This window comes from Trifolium pratense, linkage group LG5, assembly GCF_020283565.1.
Source record: "Trifolium pratense cultivar HEN17-A07 linkage group LG5, ARS_RC_1.1, whole genome shotgun sequence".
NCBI classification, from domain to species: domain Eukaryota; kingdom Viridiplantae; phylum Streptophyta; class Magnoliopsida; order Fabales; family Fabaceae; genus Trifolium; species Trifolium pratense.
The window spans coordinates 54678118-54697090 of record NC_060063.1 but is presented as its reverse complement, the minus strand read 5'-3'; the positions used below and the strand labels follow the sequence as shown (position 1 = coordinate 54697090).

The following is an 18973-nucleotide window of genomic DNA, read 5'->3' as shown; positions in this document are numbered from 1 at the left end:
AACGTTTTCCGAAAACTATTTATTAGGACAAAATTGAAATTTCATGAGAACCGAAAAAAACAAGAGGTTTTTTTTATAAGGTGAAGAGCATCTAAACATCAGGGGACAAAGTAGGCTTCGCCCCCATCTTTTGCCTATATCTCTTTATTATATTAAAAAAAAGAAAATATATATACAAAAACTGGGGGACATAGACCTAACCCAGTAAGTCTGAGGACAATGAGACATAAACATACCAACTTCTAGTTAATCCTAAAGGAAAAAATAGAAGTCCTAAAAATTCTAGGTGAATGAACCGGCCGTCAACACGGAAACGGTCCACGTTGAATGCAACTCAGACCCAATCAAAAGTCAGATCGAGGGATGATCAATCAACCAGTCTGAGCACCAGCACGAGAAACACCAAGACTAGTGACACTTTGGCATGACAAACGATTGCTACCGTCAATACAAAGTATCTACGCACCAGTCTTTCGAACAAAATCAGGCCGACTCAAGGCCGATGAATCTAGCACTTGAAAGTTTCCAACAAAATTGATTCCTCCAACAACCAATGTTGATATTTCATTATGCATATGCTGTAAATTATGTCGCGTAGAACACGACCCAACAAGCCTTTTGTCAACAGTACTCAGATCAGTGAGAACAATTGACCAATTCCTCCAAATCCGTTGAAACCAATCCTAATCTTGTTGTTAGATGCTATGAACGACAGCATCTACCTAAAAAGGACGATCCCGAACAGAGTAAGAAGAACCAAGAAACGTGATCAGAAGCCAGAACAGAAAACCACCACCACCGTTCACGGCGACAGCCTAGACAGGCACCAATCCTGCAACAGATCAGAAAACCACCGCCAATGTTCACAGTGGCAGCCTTGAACGAAACCAACCGAAACAAAAGTCACCCAACGGTGACCAACTCATAAGGGTGAGGTGGTGTCGCAACTGAGAGAGGGTTGATCACACCACCAAGTAGTTGTGGCTACATGGTGACGGCTACCTGATTCCCGACGGTAGAGGGTTAGGTTGTGGACAGAAAATGTGGGTGGCTCTCGTGTGGGTGGAAGAGCTGCGGGTTAGTGGTGAGGGAGAGTGAAAAAGATGGCGTGCTAGGGTTCTTAGAATCAAATGATGGTATATAAAAATAAGATCATCTCAATTTTGAAAATAGGGTATTACTTATTCTTACAAAAGAAAGAAACATGTGGTTGAAAAGAGAAAAATTCAACTTAAATATACGAAATAAAAGTCATGGAATGCCACATAAATATAATAGTTTTTTTTTTTTAATAAACCCGTAAATACAATAAAGAAAATGTAGAGCGACTATAATAATACAGTTTAAAATTTTCCGCATCACATTTTTTACATTAACTTAAACATAAAAAACGTCAAATTATCATCATTCGAAAAAATTTGAATTTGAATCTTACATGAAACAACTCCTACTTATAATCACATAGTTAGAATAGAAATACACCAAAACTATGAAATAGAACATGAATTAGGATTCTCATCACTGAAAATTTGTGGTGCATAAACATAATGAATAATATAAGGAACATTATTATTGTCCTTTATTTTAATCTCATCTTGTGTATTTCCATGATGATGAATTTCTATTACTTTAGTTGATTCTGAAGATTTTCCTTCTTTGCCCTTTTCTTCCTTTTTTTCTTCTTTGCCCTTTTCTTTCTTTTCTTCCTTTTTCTCCTCTTTTATGGAAATAACCTCAGCATTTGTATTCACTCTTTTTCTCAAAAATGATGTCAACTTCTCTACTTCAATAGTCCCTTCAACTATTAGACTTTGAGCTTTCTTGTCGGTTTTAACATTGAAAATACCTTTATATATATATTTGATCAAATTTAATCACATCATATGATACTTAATTAACATGAAATAAAATTTCAATGTTTATATAAATCATATCACTAAGTATAGTCTTTAAGTTACCTTTGTGCTTGATTAGTCTGCGTTTTAGGTCAGCTTCACATTTGTCACAATGCATGTGAACCTTCACCGTGATAGTTCGCACAATTGGCTTCAATAAGAAATAATTGAGTCAACAAAAATTAATATATATGATTTATAATGTCCAAATACATTAAATTTTTGTAAATAAAATCGTCTCTTGTAAAAAGGATCGAAGAGTATCATTTAATCATCGTCTCATTGATAGAATTTGAACTTTTTTTCAATAAGGTCAATCTCTAACCACTAGCTAAATCATATAGTACATTTTTTTGGCAAAAATTTAATTTATACTAATCATAAAGAAAAAATTACTTACATCTTTAGTTTCCTTTGGCTTTTTATCAATAGTAGTAATCTCCTTGGGTTTAACTTTTGGTGATATTAATTCAACTTTTCTATTGCTCTTCTTCTCTATAAGCTTCAAAATTTTCAAAGGGTCCAATTTCCCTTTTGCCTTAATTTCTCCTTTCTCAATATGCATCTCCACAGTCTGTACTCCTACAAAAAAAATAAACACCATCACACATAATTTAACCTATTAATTGTATTTATAAATAATAAAATCATTTATGATAAAATTGTGATTTTAAAGTGTATAAATTTAACACAATCTCAAAAATTAAAATATCTCAAGTATAAGCTGTTTAAAATACCAACATAACTTTTTTTCCACCAAACATCATATACCACAAAAAATGCATTAATATTTTATCACGTGTTGTTTTTATATCCATTATTTATCTTTTGTAAATCAAACAGACCGTGGATCTTTTAAAAGCCACGATAAACACTAATGAAAATGATTAATCGAATTTATTAGTTCATACCTTGAGTAGTTAAGAGATGCTTCTTAATCTTGTTCCCACATTCTTGACAATGCAAATTTAATTTGTAAATAGCAGTGATCAATTCAATTTCATCTTTCTTTTTTTCTACCTTTTCTTCAATTTTAGCTTTTCCCTTCTCATCTTTCTTTTCTTCTTTCCCTCCTGTCATTCCCTATTGTGAGAAATATTTGGTTTGGAAAAGAGTGACTTTTGTTAGAATGGTTACCAAAAGTGTTATATAAACACATATTGTTGTTGTATAGGAATTTTAATTAGCACTAGCTAGAAGTTTCTTTCTTAACAAGTTAAATTTCTTTGTTGGTTTAGCTAATGGTAGCTCACCAATTACATGAAACTTGCTTAAATAAAATAATGAATCTTGCACGTTTCATTGGTTTTAAATTATTATTTTTCAAAATATTTAAGTAATATGAAATTACCAACAATGAATTTGTCTCTTGTAAAAAAAAAATAATATATATTACGATTAGAAATTCGATCTCTCACTCTTGTGTATGAAAAAATTTGATTGGAAAGAAAGTCAATCTTATGCATGTACTGGTTTTATGGAATTAAAAAAGAATTATGAAAATTTCATGTCTTATAATAACATGGTAAAAAAAAAAGTAATATGGAATTAAAAATATAGGGTAGGTTATTAAAAAAAAAGGTGTTTTTCTATTTTATATATTTATATAAAAGTTAGGTGATTCAAGTTCCATAAATTTAGCGGATCAAAATAGATTTCAACTTTAAAGGTTCAGAGAATGCTGACAAATATACTTACAAATTACTTCCTCTTGTCCTTGTTATAATAAAAAATAAAAAATATTCATAAAATATTTGATGTATCTTATCCATATTTTTTTATTATAAATTGGATATATCAAATATTCTATAAACTTTTTATTTTCTTCTTATAATAAAGACCAGAAGACCAGAGGAGCATCTACTAACAAAATCCTTACATTGTAGGAGTTGAACTCACATTCTTTCTTACATCAAAGAGCTTCAGCCATATACAAAGAACAGTTTCAACACTTTCTTTCTTACATATACTTGTTGCCATTGATATGTAAAGAGTCTTATATTTGTGCACAAACAAAATTTGCAAAAATGTCTTATAATTAGAGACAAAGGAAGTAATAATCCATAAGTACTGATATCATACATAAGCAAACATTACCAATTAAACACTTGATTATCTTTTTAAAACTAAACATCAATTATTTGGTAACTTTCTCATGTTCCATTGGCACAAACACAAAGTTCACTTGATGAAAACTGAGATATTCATGACATCTAAGGAATGCAGTGATATGGCAACATTTCCCATATTTCTTTTAGCTTCCACGGTAAGTGCTAAATGAAAATGGCGAAAGCAACAAAGGAACGTGAAAATGTTCCTTCTTTTGTGACTCGAAAATTTCAAACACAACAGATACATAAGGAAAGAAACCGTTTGGATTGTACTTTCCGGTGTTGAAACTTAACCTGTATATCCCTGGTTCAGCATCATCAACTATGTCAATCAGTTGACCACTACGACCGTCTGAATCTGTCTTCGAAGACCCTTTAAAAACCCAACCGGGACTATTTGTAGTCCCAAATGGCGGACGAGGTTGGTTTCCCTTCCATATCTCCAAAATTACCTCAATACCGGAAGCTGGATAACCCCGCGAAATATCCAACACGTGAGTGGTAATGGGTGGGCGGGTTCTAGATGAATTTCGGATGGACGTTCCTGATAAAGTGTCTGGAGCAGCAGTCACATGACCTCCAATAACGTTTACACGAACTTCTACCATTTGAAAAATTAGAAAAACAATATAAGTATCATGGAAATATCATGATGCAAAACTAGGAGTTCTTGAGCTCCATGTTCATACTACATAGCCCTTCGGACTTAAATAAATCCAATATAGACATCCAAATCAATGTGCATTTTTTTAAATTACATAAGCAAATCCTAACTAAGAATGCAATTTTTTTAAATTACATCAAAATATTAAAGCGAGTTAACGAGTATTCTTAATCAATGTGCATTTAATTTTTTTTGCTTATATTTGAGTCTGGAGGGGATACATGAAAGGGATTTTCTTACGCAAGGAGGTGAGATGTTAACATGATCACAGTGGGTAGGCCAGATCACGGTTATCCACCGTGATTTTTTAAAAGCTACGGATTGTAGCTTCTGTGAAATCACGGTGGATCACTGTGACTCTGGCATATCCACTGTGATACCAAACATAGGCAAATTGATCATCCCAGACCTAGAATTTGTATCCAACCAAATTTTTTAGGGGTTTTCAACAATATGTATTTCTATAGTCAGAAATAGGATAAATATTCAAATCTTGGGATAAAGCAAGCAATAAACATCAAAGTTGGTGCTTTGCAATTTGTCTGTACTTTGTAGCAATAAATTTCAGCAAACACAATGCCAACATTGCAGATACAAGGAAGGCTTCAGAAGTACTACATTGGAATAACATAAACTAAAGCCTAGCATAAAAAGATTCATGAATTGTTTTACACACAAATGTTATCAAAAGACAGAAAATTTCATATACCACAGTTTTCTGTTTTCTCGTATATGCACACTTAGCAAGTTGAGAAGAAAAAGACACAATTGCAATGAAAAACTAATTCCAGATAATCGAAATGCTAAATTTATAACATTGTTGGTTGATATAATTAAAATCATGCAATCGGATTTACTAAGTTTGCCTTTTCTATCCTCTATCTTATTCAAAGTTAATGGCATGCGGTGATCTAATGATTTTGAAGCATCCGTTAACATAATACTTGAATCTTAGGCTTGACTAACATAGAACTCAAAGCTTTTAAACTACAGAATAAATGAATGGAAAACTTCATTATGTGATCCTGCTACATCAAGATGAAAAAGTTTGACTCGTGATGGTTGATTCCAAATGGAAAATGATATATCATATGTTTAATCTATGAAGACATCATGGTATGTTATGAGTAAATGGCATCATTGCTATAACCAAAGTCAATATACAAGGGTTGTCACAGTCACTAAAACAATTACAACACAAAGCTATTTTTTGGAATCGGATCCAAATTTGAAAAGGATTTTTAAAATAATCAAACATAAAACATATACCAAAGTATATGAAAGTACCTTCTGCATTTCTAGCAACAGTGGTATTCCTATCAGTTGTAGAAGATATGTTTTTTTTACTTGTAAAGAGCTTTGTAAGGCGAATTTCTGTAATTTTCATTTGCTCCTGAGATGCAATCTCCAATTCAACAATTGGTCTGTTTGTATAGCGTTTCTGCACAGTATGAAACAAATTAGTTTAAATTTAATATAACAGTGTTATACTAACATTTTCCTCTCTAACATTTCAAACCCGAAAATGGCAACCGTTTTATCACTTGAAATATTACACTAAAAGAAATTCCATCACTCTCACTAGCTGAATCTACAAAAAATAAATACTTAACCTACTTTTTACCTTTGAATAAGTAACAAATATACATTCTTACTTAAATAATAAGAGAATTACCTTAAGAACTTAAATAAATAACTAAAATGTTGCCAACGTTAGACTTTAAATTCATATTGTACCTTTATTTCAGCAAGTATAGCATCAGTACTTATACCAGATGCGAATATGAGAAATACAAACCCAAACTTTTCCATATACCGAGCATTCCATTCAGCTAGTTCCTGCAAAAGTCACAAAGACCACAATTAGATTACTAACTATCATCATAATCATTTATGACCTGTTAACATACTAATTAAATCAGCTCTAAAAAAACTGAATGTTTGTTTCCCGATCCCAAGCCTAATTTCGTTGATGAACAGATGACTGTTCCACAGTAATAATAAAACCAATAGTGAACCGTTATACAGGTCAAGCCAATGAAGGATACAAAAGTGAAACCATAGGATACTAAAAGTTAGCTATCGAGTGTGGAAGAACCAGGTCATTTAAAAGCTAGCTATCGAGGGTAGTGACCAACAACTAGGTCCAATACCAATTGATAGGTATTCAAGCACTCGGCGATCCCTCTCTTAAAAGCCAGCTATCAAGGGGAAATAACAAATTCACTTAAATATTCCGTCGAGCATCCTATACGACTCGATGTGGAACTTGCACCTGGGCACCCTATAATACTCAAGTGCCTATTAGATACTTCGTAAGAAATTATAAGTATATGAATGACGGTGCTTTTAAAATCAATATTCATACACAAATTATCTAAAGTATCCTGTATCCTGACAGCAGAACCAGAGAACAATCAGATTTCATACATTTCGTAGTGCAAGAAAGAAACAACACCAGATAATGTTAGCATTTTCAATAGCAGAAGCAAGCAAGCAAACCTGTAATTTAGAACCAGTAGCAGTTGCTAAAGCAGTTGATTGCTCTCCCCTACTCCACCTGCCAAAACCAGTTTCTTCTAAAAGTTAGTAATTCCAATTTGCTATCAACTAAACAAGAAATAAAGTAATTTTACCCAATTCCAATCCATTCATCACAAATAAACACACAACTTTAGTACTCATTAAAGTTTTTCATATCAATAAAACAAAGACAAACTAAAATTCAACCCAAATAGCTAAAAACATGAATAGAATCGGAAGAATACAAATTCCATTCATATTCCAAATGCAGACACCAACAAAAACTATTATCAATATCTACTATAGTATCAATCAATATCTTAAAATTCCAAATGAATACACAAATTGACGAACACCCACATGAGAAAAACTTAACCTTTACATTAAAGTAATAATTTTTTACATCAATTAACAAAAAAGAGAGAGACCCACATGGAAAAAAGAGATGAATTTTTCACTTGAATTACTATCAGTATCCTACAATTCCAATTTGAAAACACAAAATAACAAACACCCACATGAGAAAAACACAACCTTTGTACTAAAGTAATGATTTTTCACATACATATAGAAAAATGAGAGAGAGACACAAACAGATGGGAAAAAAGAAAGAGAATTTGATTACTGAACTGAGCACTGGTTTGAGATGCATGAGAAGGAGCATTAGTTTGACCAATGGAAGGATGAGCAGAGAAAGCTTGTAGCCAACTATTGATATCAAGTTTGTTTAACCAAATTTGTTTGGAAACAGAAAGGGCACGATGGTAATTAGGGAAAGGAGAATTTGAAGCCATTTCCTTGGCCCATTTTGTGCTTCCACAGCATGATAAGTAATCGTTCTCATCAAGACCTAATCCCACAGCTTGCATTTCTTCAGACACCAATTGCTTCTATCTGTTGTTTTTGTAGAAGAAATTGTTTGTGTCAAGCTTTCATCATTCACTATTCGATAAGGTGAATGAATGGTGTCTATGTTTTGAGAATGTTAACGTGTTGCGGTAGATTTTTATTGTTTCAAATGTTACTGTACTATTCACAGCTGATCTGATTTCATTTCATATATGTAAATATAAGATTTTGACCATTAATATTTCACCAAGTTATTATTTTGGTTTCTATAAGTGTAATTGTCAAATTAATTTTGAATATATCGAAATTTTTAGATAGTCAATTTGGTCCAAAAAATGTGTTTTCTCGTTAGTCAAGTTAGACACTGTTTGGTAAGTCCAATAAACTAGCTTATAGCTTATTAAACTAGCTTATAAGCTTGTTTGAAAAAAATGTGAAGTGTTTGGTAACGAGTTTCTCTAACTAGCTTATAGCATTTTTTGAGATGCAATTTTGAAACATTCAATTACCAATATAGATTAAAATAGTGGGTTACTCATTAAAAATCGTAAAAGTAGATATTTTGAAAATATTATGAGTAAAATTGATCAACATTTTATATACTAGTAAAATTTATCTTAATGTATTAGTAAGAAAAAATATACTTCCTCCATTCTTAATTATAAACAAATGTTACATTTTAGATTCATTGAATAACGGAAGAATTTGATCCAGATTCATCAGTTATTCAATGAATCTAAAAAATAATTTTTGCTTATAATTAATAATGAAGGGAGTAATCAAAATAAGTTGTGAGAATAATATGCACATGGTCAAATGTAACACTTGTTTTGGGATGGAATGAATGTTATTCTCTCAATCAAGTGAATGTAAGATTTTCACTTTTTAACGTGAGAATATAATAAAACTTTGTCACAAACATAAAGAATGTTACATTTTGTAGAATAAATTTGCAAACCATTAAACAAACACCCCAAAAAGTTGAAACAAAATAAATAAGTCATGGACAAGGATATTTTTAAGAATTTGAACTTATTGATTATGGATCTCTAGCAAAGAATGTGAGCTTATTGAACTCAATAACTTTTTGTTTGAGTTTCATTTAAAGCAATGTCTTGATCGATACATAAAGCATTTTGTAAGATAACACATCTTTAGGGGTGAAATAAGATGCAAGAGGGTGTGACAGATGTTAGCAACAATTATTGAACTATGAACATTCTCGATATAACTCATCGGGTGTCCCAACAAAAACTTCCAAATTTTGAAAAGTTGTAAAATATTTGAAGACATGTCGAGAGAAAACACCTCAGTTAATACTAATTTTCAAAGATTAACTTCCTTGTTCCTTGTTTGCACAACATAACTTCGAAAAAGGCTTTCTGCTATCATACAATACAAGATTTATCGGGGTCATCATCAAAGCCGAGTGTGTTTCCACTATAGTTCAAGGCTACAAGTTTGCTACCAAGTAACAACATTTATTTGTTGAATCCTTACAATTATTTACGCATTTGTTCAAGATTTTAAGAGCAAAAAAGAAATCACAATTGCATACATGACAGAAATGCAACAATTGCCCACCAAAAAATAAAAATTGGCAAACAACAATTAATCCATACAAATCTTCAAGACGAGTCACTGATCATTTTATTTATCAGTGCGAAATAAGACAGAATAAGCAGCAGCGATTGATGAATCGAGATTATCAGCGATAAAGGCTTTCAGATCTCAGATTCTCTGCAATTTCACTTTCCCATCTGTCCCCATTTTCAAGCAACTTCTCTTTGTCATATAGAAGCTCCTTTAACAGTTAAAACATATAATCAGTAATAAACAAATAAGCAAACTAACAATTACTTCAAATCAATAACCAAAAAAAGAGATAAACAATTACTGCATGCACTAAAGATACTCATAGAGTTCAATATAAAGGAAATAAAAAGGAACCTCATGAGTCTCGGTAGAAAATTCAAAGTTTGGCCCTTCAACAATGGCATCAACTGGGCATGCCTCTTGACAAAATCCACAATAAATGCACTTGGTCATGTCAATATCATACCTGAAAGATTTGACAAATTAGACCAAAACTGAGGAATGCAGGGAAGGAGAAGGGAAGGCACACAAGGTAAGTAACTCACCGAGTTGTCCTACGGCTGCCATCTTCACGCTCCTCAGCCTCAATTGTTATTGCTTGTGCAGGACATATCTGATTGAGGAAAAAGTTAGTTGAACAAAACAATAACGATACAGTAGCTGATTCTACTGAAAGGAGGGTGAGAAATAACGCAATTGAGAAGAAATAAAACATGGAAAGGAAATATTATAATAGATTTGGCCATTTGTCATAGTTATTACTAAGGGTATTCATTAATAGCCCAATTTCTGGTAAATTGAGAGTTTGAATATAAAATTGGTATCACTTGTATTAACTAGATTTAGAAATTTCAGGACAGATACATGGGCTCATAGCCTATATTTTTTTGTTATACAGAGACACACACACATCTAATAACTTTGTTTACCCCTACTCTTTACTAGATCTGCATGTTTGTTTGTCCCATGTGGCTACACCAAAGTGATAATGCTGAGATAGTACCAGTTATAAAGAAAAGATCTCAAAGTCCATGTTAAAATAAACTGCTATTATAGTTGTATGGTAAAATATACCAATTACAACCTCCAACAATGAGAGGGTTTGACAACCTTATTTGGTATATCTAAATTAGACAGATTTTTAATTCTTAGGGATGTCAAACACATTTTCCTGCATCTGGTTCAACTAAAGATATGCCACAGATTCAAAAACATACACTTAAAACACCTGTACATTTGTTTCTACACTAACCAACTACAAGCTACATTTGTTAACATCTGCATACAATCGGTATGCACAAAACATCTAAAGATATGCCACAGGTTCAAAAACCTACCAAAGCTTTATGTGTTGTACTTAAAACACCTGTACATTTGTTTCTACACTAACCAACTACAAGCTACATTTATTAACATCTGCATACAATCGGTATGCACAAAACATTGAAGCGACAGGAAAATGCTGTGCCATTTGGTCGCATGCATGCTCTCCAGTATCATTGTTAAACTGAAAATATTAGGTAAACAACAAAATTCTTACAGCTTCACAAAGTTTGCAAGCAATGCATCGTTCCTCTCCTGATGGATAGCGTCTGAGTGCATGTTCACCACGGAAACGAGGACTCAGAGGGCCTTTCTCAAATGGATAATTGATCTGCATTAAAGAGGTCACACACTTAACTATAAGCTGCAACACTTGACCAGCAAACAGTTATAAAAGACACTTACCGTAACATTTTTATCGAAGAAGTATTTCAGCGTCAGCATTAGACCTCGAACAAGCTCAGTGAGAAAAAGTGTGTTGATGCTACGTTCAAAAACTGGCATCCAAAACATCCACGGTGATTTAGTTAGATTATATAAAACAGGTTAATCAATCTGAAAATGAAAGGCTCCTAAATAAATACCAGTACTCCAATCCTTTGAAATCTCCTTTGCAAGTTTCTCTCTTTCCTCGTCCTCTACAGTTTGTGGGAAAAAAAGTAGATATACATCAAAGGGCGGGGCATACATAATAAAGCACATGCATGAGAAAAGCAAATGGAGATCCAGTGATATCTAAATTAACAGTCACACATGATAAAGCTATTGAAATGTTTGACAAGCCATTCCATTGGCCTAATTAATTCCCTTGTCCCAGAGGGATACCACAGGTCCAGCTGGCCAATCCCATAGTGTAGGGAAAGTGAGTGTACCACATTGTGGTGTTTGAGCCTGTGCACTTTCCTCTTATTTTCAACAGCTCGACCAACTTTCCTCTTATTGTGCACTTTCCTCTTATTTTGGGTTCTCTTTTAAACATCGTACCCAAACCCACCCGATCACCATATTTTATCTAGCTCATTGATTGTACAACATGACAAATCAGAAAAGGACCATCATTCTCATTGTACATGCAATGAATGATTTGGGGTACAAACTAGAAAACAATCATTTTGTTTGCTAACCATTCTATAAGAATGCTGACAAAATTGGTAAGAGAAACAACAAACCTAATTTGGTAGAGTAGAGGTGTGAACTCAATCGCATGCCATAATTTTGGGGGTTGTGCAGTCCTTGACCTGCCACAGCCTAAACAAGCAGAACAATAAGGGACAGTATTAAACTAAACATTTCTTTTCATCCTATAAACAAAACCTCCATAATCATTTATCGTGTTCTTTCAATTATGTAAAATAATAACTATATAGAACTCCAATTTAGAGAAGAAAAATAAACCCTCCCTTCACTTGCCCTCCAAAAACCAACTCGCAAACAAAGCCTATGGGTCTGTTTGGGATTTAAGAGGGGAGAGGAGGGGCATGCTTTGGAAAAATGGAAGAAGTAATTGAAAGAATCGGATGGCTTTGGAGAGTTTTTTCTTCATAATATGAAATCCCCCTAATTTGGAGGAACAGAAAAAATATATTGGAGTAGGATTTTGGAGGGCTTAGATAAATTCTTCAAATCCAATCTATGTTGTTATAATACTTTAAATATTAATATTCAAAATACATTAATCATAAGCATTCTCTTATCAATTATCATTATCTATAAAACCACATTCTCAAATTTAGTAAAAGTTTTCTATCTCTTTCCCTCCCCTCCAAACTCCGAAACGGAACCTAAGAGTTTTTGGTGTTTCTTTCATTTCTAATTCTAACAGTTAACCGCAAATAAAAGAGTAATCTTACCATATGGCGGGTACGAAGGGCAAGAAGTGATTTCCGAGCTAAGAATGCGGCCATTTTGCAAAGGCAGAAACTGCAACAATTAAGGAAGGATTCAGAATTATTATAATTGATAGCTATGAACCCTAAGGCATTAGGGGCCCATTTGGATTTGGCTTATTTTTAAGCTTATGAAAATAATTTATGCAAATAAACAAACTTTTATGTTAATCTGTAAGTTTTCACTAACAAAAATTGTATCTTTATAAGATGTTTTTCTCATAAACTAAGTTGAAAAACTTATAATAATACATAAAAACTTATTTATTTGCATAAGTTTTTTGGCATAGGCTAAAAAATAAGCCAATCCAAACGGAGCCTAGATTTGAAATGCATAGTATTGATTTTGCAAATCGAAATCGTTTTAGGTGTGAAATAATAATAATCGCATATGTAAATAATATAATAGAAAACAATGAATTAAAACGGATTAATTCCTAAACTTAACAAACAATCTTTATCTCCAATCTCCAATGAAGCTCGAACAGTGAAATCAAAATTGAAGAAAATAAAAAAGCAATTGAGGAAACCCTAAAACACATTGTAGTGGAAACAGTATCATCATTCAATTCGAGATTGATAGATAGATAGATAGATAACCTGATGATGAAGCTTGATCTGAGAATCCAGAGAGAAACGCGAATGAACGAAGCAGTGTTGAAATTGAAATGAAAAAGAACATAGAAGAGAGGTAAGTGTAACACACGCGCACTGTGTTACGTGGCAGAAACTTGACCGGGCTTTCAGCCGAACTCAGTTAGCCCAAATAATAAACAGGCTTTTTTAGGTTGCTACTACCCACACAATACCAACTACACCCACTTTTAGGCATGTAAACTAGGTACAAACCCGTGCGTACGCACGGGACGCGCCTTCGGCGCGTTATATTGCGTCGGGGCGTTAGGTCGTAAGGGGTCTTCGGCGCGTTGCACGCGCCTTCGGCGCGTTAAAAAGTTGGTTTCAACGAAATTAATTTTATAAATAGAAAGAATTAGATGATTTAAATTGTTGTGTTATAATTAATGACACAACGATCAATTTAATTACTTTATTAAAAAGCGTATCACTGAAACAAAATTTCAAAATATTGTTGCTTAACTGATAAATATGATCATTTTAATTTTTTTTAATAGTTAAAATTGTTAATTTCTTTATCGTTAAACATGAAGGAGAAGGGGTGCAATGTGTTTTTTTATAAGCAAGAAGGAGTGCGATGTTACCAATTTTGTTTCTTCTTGTTGCAAGAGAGAGGAGTGAGACATTAACCACAACAACTCACGTCATGTGAGAAATTTTAATCTTATAATAAAAACTCATATTTTGACTATATATGTCATCATATTTCAATTCTAGTTTATAATAATACATTTATATATATGTGAAAAACTTATGTAGATTAATAAACTTAAACTACTTAAAAAGTTAATAAATTTATAATTTAATCAAAGTACAAATGTTAATATGTAAATAATTATAGTAGTAAAAATATTATTCATATTAACTTAAATATGTCGGCCTAGTAGATTAAAAGATTTTAATGGCTTGACCGCAAAAGTGTTTTGGAGTGAGACTTTGACCGCAACAACTCACATCATGTGAGAAATTTTAATCTTAACATAAAAGTCATATTTTTACTATATATGTCATCATATTTCAATTATAGTTTATAATAATACATTTATATATGTGAAAAACTTATGTAGATTAATAAACTTAAGCGACTGAAAAAGTTAAAAAATTTATAATTTAATCAAAGTACAAATTTTAATATATAAATAATTATAGTAGTAAAAATATTATTCATATTAACTTAAATAGGTCGGCCTAGTAGGCTAAAATACTTTTTTAATGGCCTGCAGCCTGATCTATTTAACCAAATAGACTAATAAAAATATCTTGGCCTGAGGTTATGCTAAGCCATAGGCCCATGTAAGTATATTGAAAGCTTATATTAATTACGACATTGATATATTGCCAAATTTCTTTTTATATTATCAAATAACTTTTTGTAAAATAATTCTTTCTTTTTATATTATTAACTTATATGTATATTCATTTTTTTAAAATTGTTTTATCAAGAACAAATTTTATGTGTATGATAAATATTTTAAATTTTTTTAATAGTTAATATTGTTAATTTCTTTATCGTTTAGCATGAAGGAGAAGGAGTGCACTGTGTTTTTTTTAAGCAAGAAGGAGTGCGATGTTATCAGTTTTGTTTCTTCCTGTTGTCGGAGAGAGGAGTAGTAGCTACTGCAAAAGTGTTTTAGAGTGAGACTTGAACCGCAACAACTCACATCATGTGAGAAATTTTAATCTTATCATAAAAGTCATATTTTTACTATATATGTCATCATATTTCAATTATAGTTTATAATAATACATTTATATATGTAAAAAACTTATGTAGATTAATAAACTTAAGCTACTGAAAAAGTTAATAAATTGATAATTTAATCAAAGTACAAATTTTAATATATAATAATTATAGTAGTAAAAATATTATTCATATTAACTTAAATAGATCGGCCTAGAAGGTTAAATGTTTTTTGAATGGCCTGCAGCCTGAGCTATTTAACTAAATAGACTTATAAAAATATCTTGGTTTGAGCTTATGCTAGGCCATAGGCCCATGCAGGTATATTGAGGGCTTATATTAATTACGACATCGGCATATTGTCAAATTTCTTTTTATATTATCAAATAACTTTTTATAAAATAATTCTTTCTTTTTATATTATTAACTTATGTGTATATTAGTTTTTTTTAAAAAAATTTATCAAGAACAAATGATTAGAAGGGAGTAGTAAGACTGAAGGGAGTAGTAAATGTAACAATTTTCTTAATAAGTGTGAAATAATAGAATCTGACTTATAAATAAGGTCGGAGAGTATTTGTTTATAACAATGATTATAATTTAAATGACTAAAAAGTGACGACCTAAGATTTTATTATAAAAAAGACGGCCTTCAAAGCTGCTTCAAACAAAGTGTTTAAGAGTGAAAAAAATTTTCGAGTGTATATTTGTTAATAATAGTGTTTAAATAATTTACAATTGTAAATACTTTATAAACTGCAAATGTCTAAGTAATTAAAAAAATGGAAAAGTTTAATGTATATTCTTATGACACATGTTTGATATAGGGATAAGGGCAGGCGCCTATATATTATAGTAGTAATTTGATTTTGTTCAAGACATTGACAATAAGGTCTTTAACATGTTGCATAATTGGTAGTAGTGCAAACCAACCACACGCAAAGTTCAAGTCTATTACATAGGTTTTGAATCTTTTAATTGACATATAGCAGAAACTACCAGTTATTAAGTTACCCTCCTTCTTGACATAATCTCTCATTGGAATTGGAACTTGCATATATTTTCACTTCTGAATGACATGCTACTCATTTAATAGTCAATTACTATTAATAATAAACTTAGTTAAGTGTAATTAATTATGCAAAACATGAGTTAAGTTTACTATATTATCCCTTTTAAAAAGTGTAAAAGTGAAATAAATGCCTAAAAAAATAGAATTAAATAAGGATATATTAGGAATAGTAGTATTAATTAGTTTAGAAGTAGTTAACTTTTGTTTATAATAGTGACAAAATTTTGAAGTATTTTTTTATTTATAAATATGACCGGAGGAAGTAACTTGTAAGGAAAATACTCCGTTAAATTGAAAGTTTAAAAATTCAAATAACAGGTGGGAAAGTTCTAAATTAAAAAGTTTGCGGTGAAGTTTGAATTTGAGATTTTCTTAGAGTCCAATTTTGAATATTGTTTTCTTACTTGTATTATCGACATTTTTTTGCTGTAAGGCATCCGTGATTTCATGATGCAATATTAAAAAGATCCTCTTTCTCAATCAAAGTACACTTACGGTTTCCAATGTTTGTCATAGGTTGACATAGTGTTGCTGTCTAAATAATTCTGCAGGCTATTGCTTGCACAAGTAATGAAAGTTTTATAATGTTGTAGGAGTTTGTATTACCAATGACTTTCTTTTTCTTTTCCGGATATTATTACCAATGACTTTGTAATGAGAGTAGTTAGATTTAAGTGATTTATTGACAATAGACTTATGCAGTTTAAAATAGGCAAATACATCTATAAGTCCTTTAAATTTTATATTTGTATCAAATATGTCATTTAAGTTTTTTAAGTATCAGATAGGTCTTTTAAGTATTTTAAGTATCAGATAGGTCTTTTAAAACTTAAAACTTAAAGGACATATCTGATACTTAAAAAATTTAAAGGATTTATCTAATACAAACGTAAAACTTAAAGGATCTACAAATACATTTTTCCTTTAAAATAATACTTTGATATCTTCTACTTTTTTATTCAACAAATTAACATGTAAGTACACTAAAAATAAATAATAACTAAATAATAGAAGGTTTTTTGTACAATGTTAAGATAAGAGTTACAAAGAACTCTAAAAACTTAAAGTAATAATAATGCTAGGGTCGATTCAAAAAAATAATAATGCTAGTGCTATTACATGATAAGAGTTACAGGTATTGCAATAAAATTAGGGAAATGTTAACATGTACATATGAGGCACATGTTAAGAATACAAATATAGAAATATTTTCTCAAAAAATGTGTATTATATCTTTTAAGCATTAAATTCGTTTATAATATTAAATGCAAATTTCTAATTATAGAAACCTTAACATGTGCCCTATATGCACATGTTAACAGCACCCATAAAATTAAACTAATTTACTAAACATAATGGTAGTACATAATAAGGTTACATGGGTTTTAAAAATAAAAGTAGAAGATTATGCATTTCAATTTTTGCGAATATGAATTAAGTTGCGCAAAAAAGTCTGCAGGCAAATTTTAACATAAGCGTCGTATCAGGTTATATGTACTTTTGAATATTGCATATTATAGAGTAAATACATTAATTCCTCAATAAATCTTAAAAATAATTTTTTGCTTATAATAGTAACCGAAAATAAGTATCTCTTAATTTGATTAGGATTATTATTGCATTGGAGTACATAATTAGATGGCTTTATCCGTAAGATATTTCTTTACTTGGAGGCAATCTCACTGTCCAATGCACATCTACTGTGCATAGTAGTAGTTAATAGCTTTATCCTAAGATCTTTCTTTTTGCAGGCAATCTCAATTGTATTATTTGTATTATTTTTTTCTGAAATTATATTTTCTCCGGTCTTAAATATAAGATAAATTTTATTTTTTAGATTTATTGAGAATCTAATATTGTATTTGGTATATAATATTAACTATATACATTGAATTCTCAATAAATATAAAAAGTAAAATTTCTCTTATATTTAGGATCGGAGAGAGTATATAGACAAAAAAATCTACTTCATTATTTGAGTTAACATATTTATGCGTACTTCATCATTTATCATTATATATATCATCAACTTTTAAAAAATCGATAATTATTTTTATCAAATTTATCTTAATTCATTTTTATAAGGAAGCAACAGTATGCATGTCGTGAGTTGAGATCCTCTCCATTTTCTATTATTTCCATTTCGTTCATTACCAAAATTTTAAAATTTTTTTGGGTATATAAATGATATTTGGACACACTTAATGTCACACTTTTACATTTGATTTCCCAAAACTATATAATAATAGAAAAATAGAAATAATTGAAAATGGAGATGATCCTAACTCGCATATCGTTCTTCCAAATTTACTCTTCCAACAAAATATAGACTCGAATGTTTACACATTAAAATTTGATTGAATTTATGTACTCCCTCCGGTCCTAAATATAAGAGAAAATCTCAATGTATCTAGCCTATAATATAAATCAAATACATTAAATTCTAAATAAATCTAAAAAGTAGATCTTCTCTTATATTTAGGATCGGAGGAAGTATAAAATAATTTTATAAAATATATAGGCTCAAATGACTACACATTAAAATACGATTATAAAAAAAAAGTTAAAATTGACCATCTTCCGGCATATAATAGCGATTTTAAAAAATGATCGGAAAATTTGTCCTGTGTATGATAAGTATTTTAAAATTTTATCAACTAATATAGGTATTAATTTTTTAATAATTTATCATTTAATTTTAGTAGTTAAAATTGGTCATCTCCCAATGTATAATAGC

At 30.8% G+C, this 18973-nt stretch overlaps 3 protein-coding genes across 4 annotated transcripts; all 3 read right to left on the bottom strand.

Moving 5' to 3' along the window:
- Positions 1–1377: 1377 nt before the first annotated feature.
- On the bottom strand, positions 1378–3062 carry LOC123883249 (heavy metal-associated isoprenylated plant protein 4-like). The gene is made up of 4 exons (XM_045931993.1): positions 2807–3062; positions 2296–2477; positions 1959–2046; positions 1378–1846 (listed from the first exon to the last, which is right to left on the bottom strand). The coding sequence occupies exons 1-4, from the start codon at positions 2973–2975 to the stop codon at positions 1488–1490; spliced, it is 798 nt and encodes a 265-aa protein (XP_045787949.1). The 5' UTR covers positions 2976–3062; the 3' UTR covers positions 1378–1487.
- Positions 3063–3775: 713 nt separating this feature from the next.
- LOC123883248 (uric acid degradation bifunctional protein TTL-like) lies at positions 3776–8182 on the bottom strand. Of its 2 annotated transcripts, none has more exons than XM_045931990.1 (5): positions 7824–8182; positions 7173–7230; positions 6408–6509; positions 5958–6111; positions 3776–4607 (listed from the first exon to the last, which is right to left on the bottom strand). In XM_045931990.1, exons 1-5 carry the CDS (start codon positions 8060–8062, stop codon positions 4150–4152), a joined length of 1011 nt encoding a protein of 336 aa, XP_045787946.1. In that variant the 5' UTR covers positions 8063–8182; the 3' UTR covers positions 3776–4149. The 2 variants fall into 2 exon arrangements, with proteins under 2 accessions (XP_045787946.1, XP_045787948.1); XM_045931992.1 differs by having other exon boundaries at positions 3776–4604.
- A 1273-nt stretch (positions 8183–9455) lies between these two features.
- On the bottom strand, positions 9456–13602 carry LOC123883247 (NADH-ubiquinone oxidoreductase subunit 8-like). The gene is made up of 9 exons (XM_045931989.1): positions 13448–13602; positions 12812–12881; positions 12131–12209; positions 11546–11599; positions 11367–11458; positions 11179–11292; positions 10184–10251; positions 9993–10104; positions 9456–9846 (listed from the first exon to the last, which is right to left on the bottom strand). The coding sequence occupies exons 2-9, from the start codon at positions 12863–12865 to the stop codon at positions 9751–9753; spliced, it is 669 nt and encodes a 222-aa protein (XP_045787945.1). The 5' UTR covers positions 12866–12881; positions 13448–13602; the 3' UTR covers positions 9456–9750.
- Positions 13603–18973: the final 5371 nt, after the last annotated feature.

Excerpts from the sequence above, each read along its gene's own strand:
- LOC123883249 (XM_045931993.1), bottom strand. The coding sequence starts at position 2,975 with ATGACAGGAGGGAAAGAAGAAAAGAAAGATGAGAAGGGAAAAGCTAAA. Across the intron at positions 2,478-2,806 it reads GCATCTCTTAACTACTCAAG|GAGTACAGACTGTGGAGATG; the intron begins GTATGAACTAAT and ends TTTTTTTTGTAG. Across the intron at positions 1,847-1,958 it reads CAGACTAATCAAGCACAAAG|GTATTTTCAATGTTAAAACC; the intron begins GTAACTTAAAGA and ends ATATATATAAAG.
- LOC123883247 (XM_045931989.1), bottom strand. The coding sequence starts at position 12,865 with ATGGCCGCATTCTTAGCTCGGAAATCACTTCTTGCCCTTCGTACCCGC. Across the intron at positions 12,210-12,811 it reads CCCTTCGTACCCGCCATATG|GCTGTGGCAGGTCAAGGACT; the intron begins GTAAGATTACTC and ends CTGCTTGTTTAG. Across the intron at positions 11,293-11,366 it reads TCTTCGATAAAAATGTTACG|ATCAATTATCCATTTGAGAA; the intron begins GTAAGTGTCTTT and ends TCTTTAATGCAG.
- LOC123883248 (XM_045931990.1), bottom strand. The coding sequence starts at position 8,062 with ATGCAAGCTGTGGGATTAGGTCTTGATGAGAACGATTACTTATCATGC. Across the intron at positions 7,231-7,823 it reads GCATCTCAAACCAGTGCTCA|GTGGAGTAGGGGAGAGCAAT; the intron begins GTTCAGTAATCA and ends TGGTTTTGGCAG. Across the intron at positions 4,608-5,957 it reads TGTTGCTAGAAATGCAGAAG|AAGTTCGTGTAAACGTTATT; the intron begins GTACTTTCATAT and ends TTCAAATGGTAG.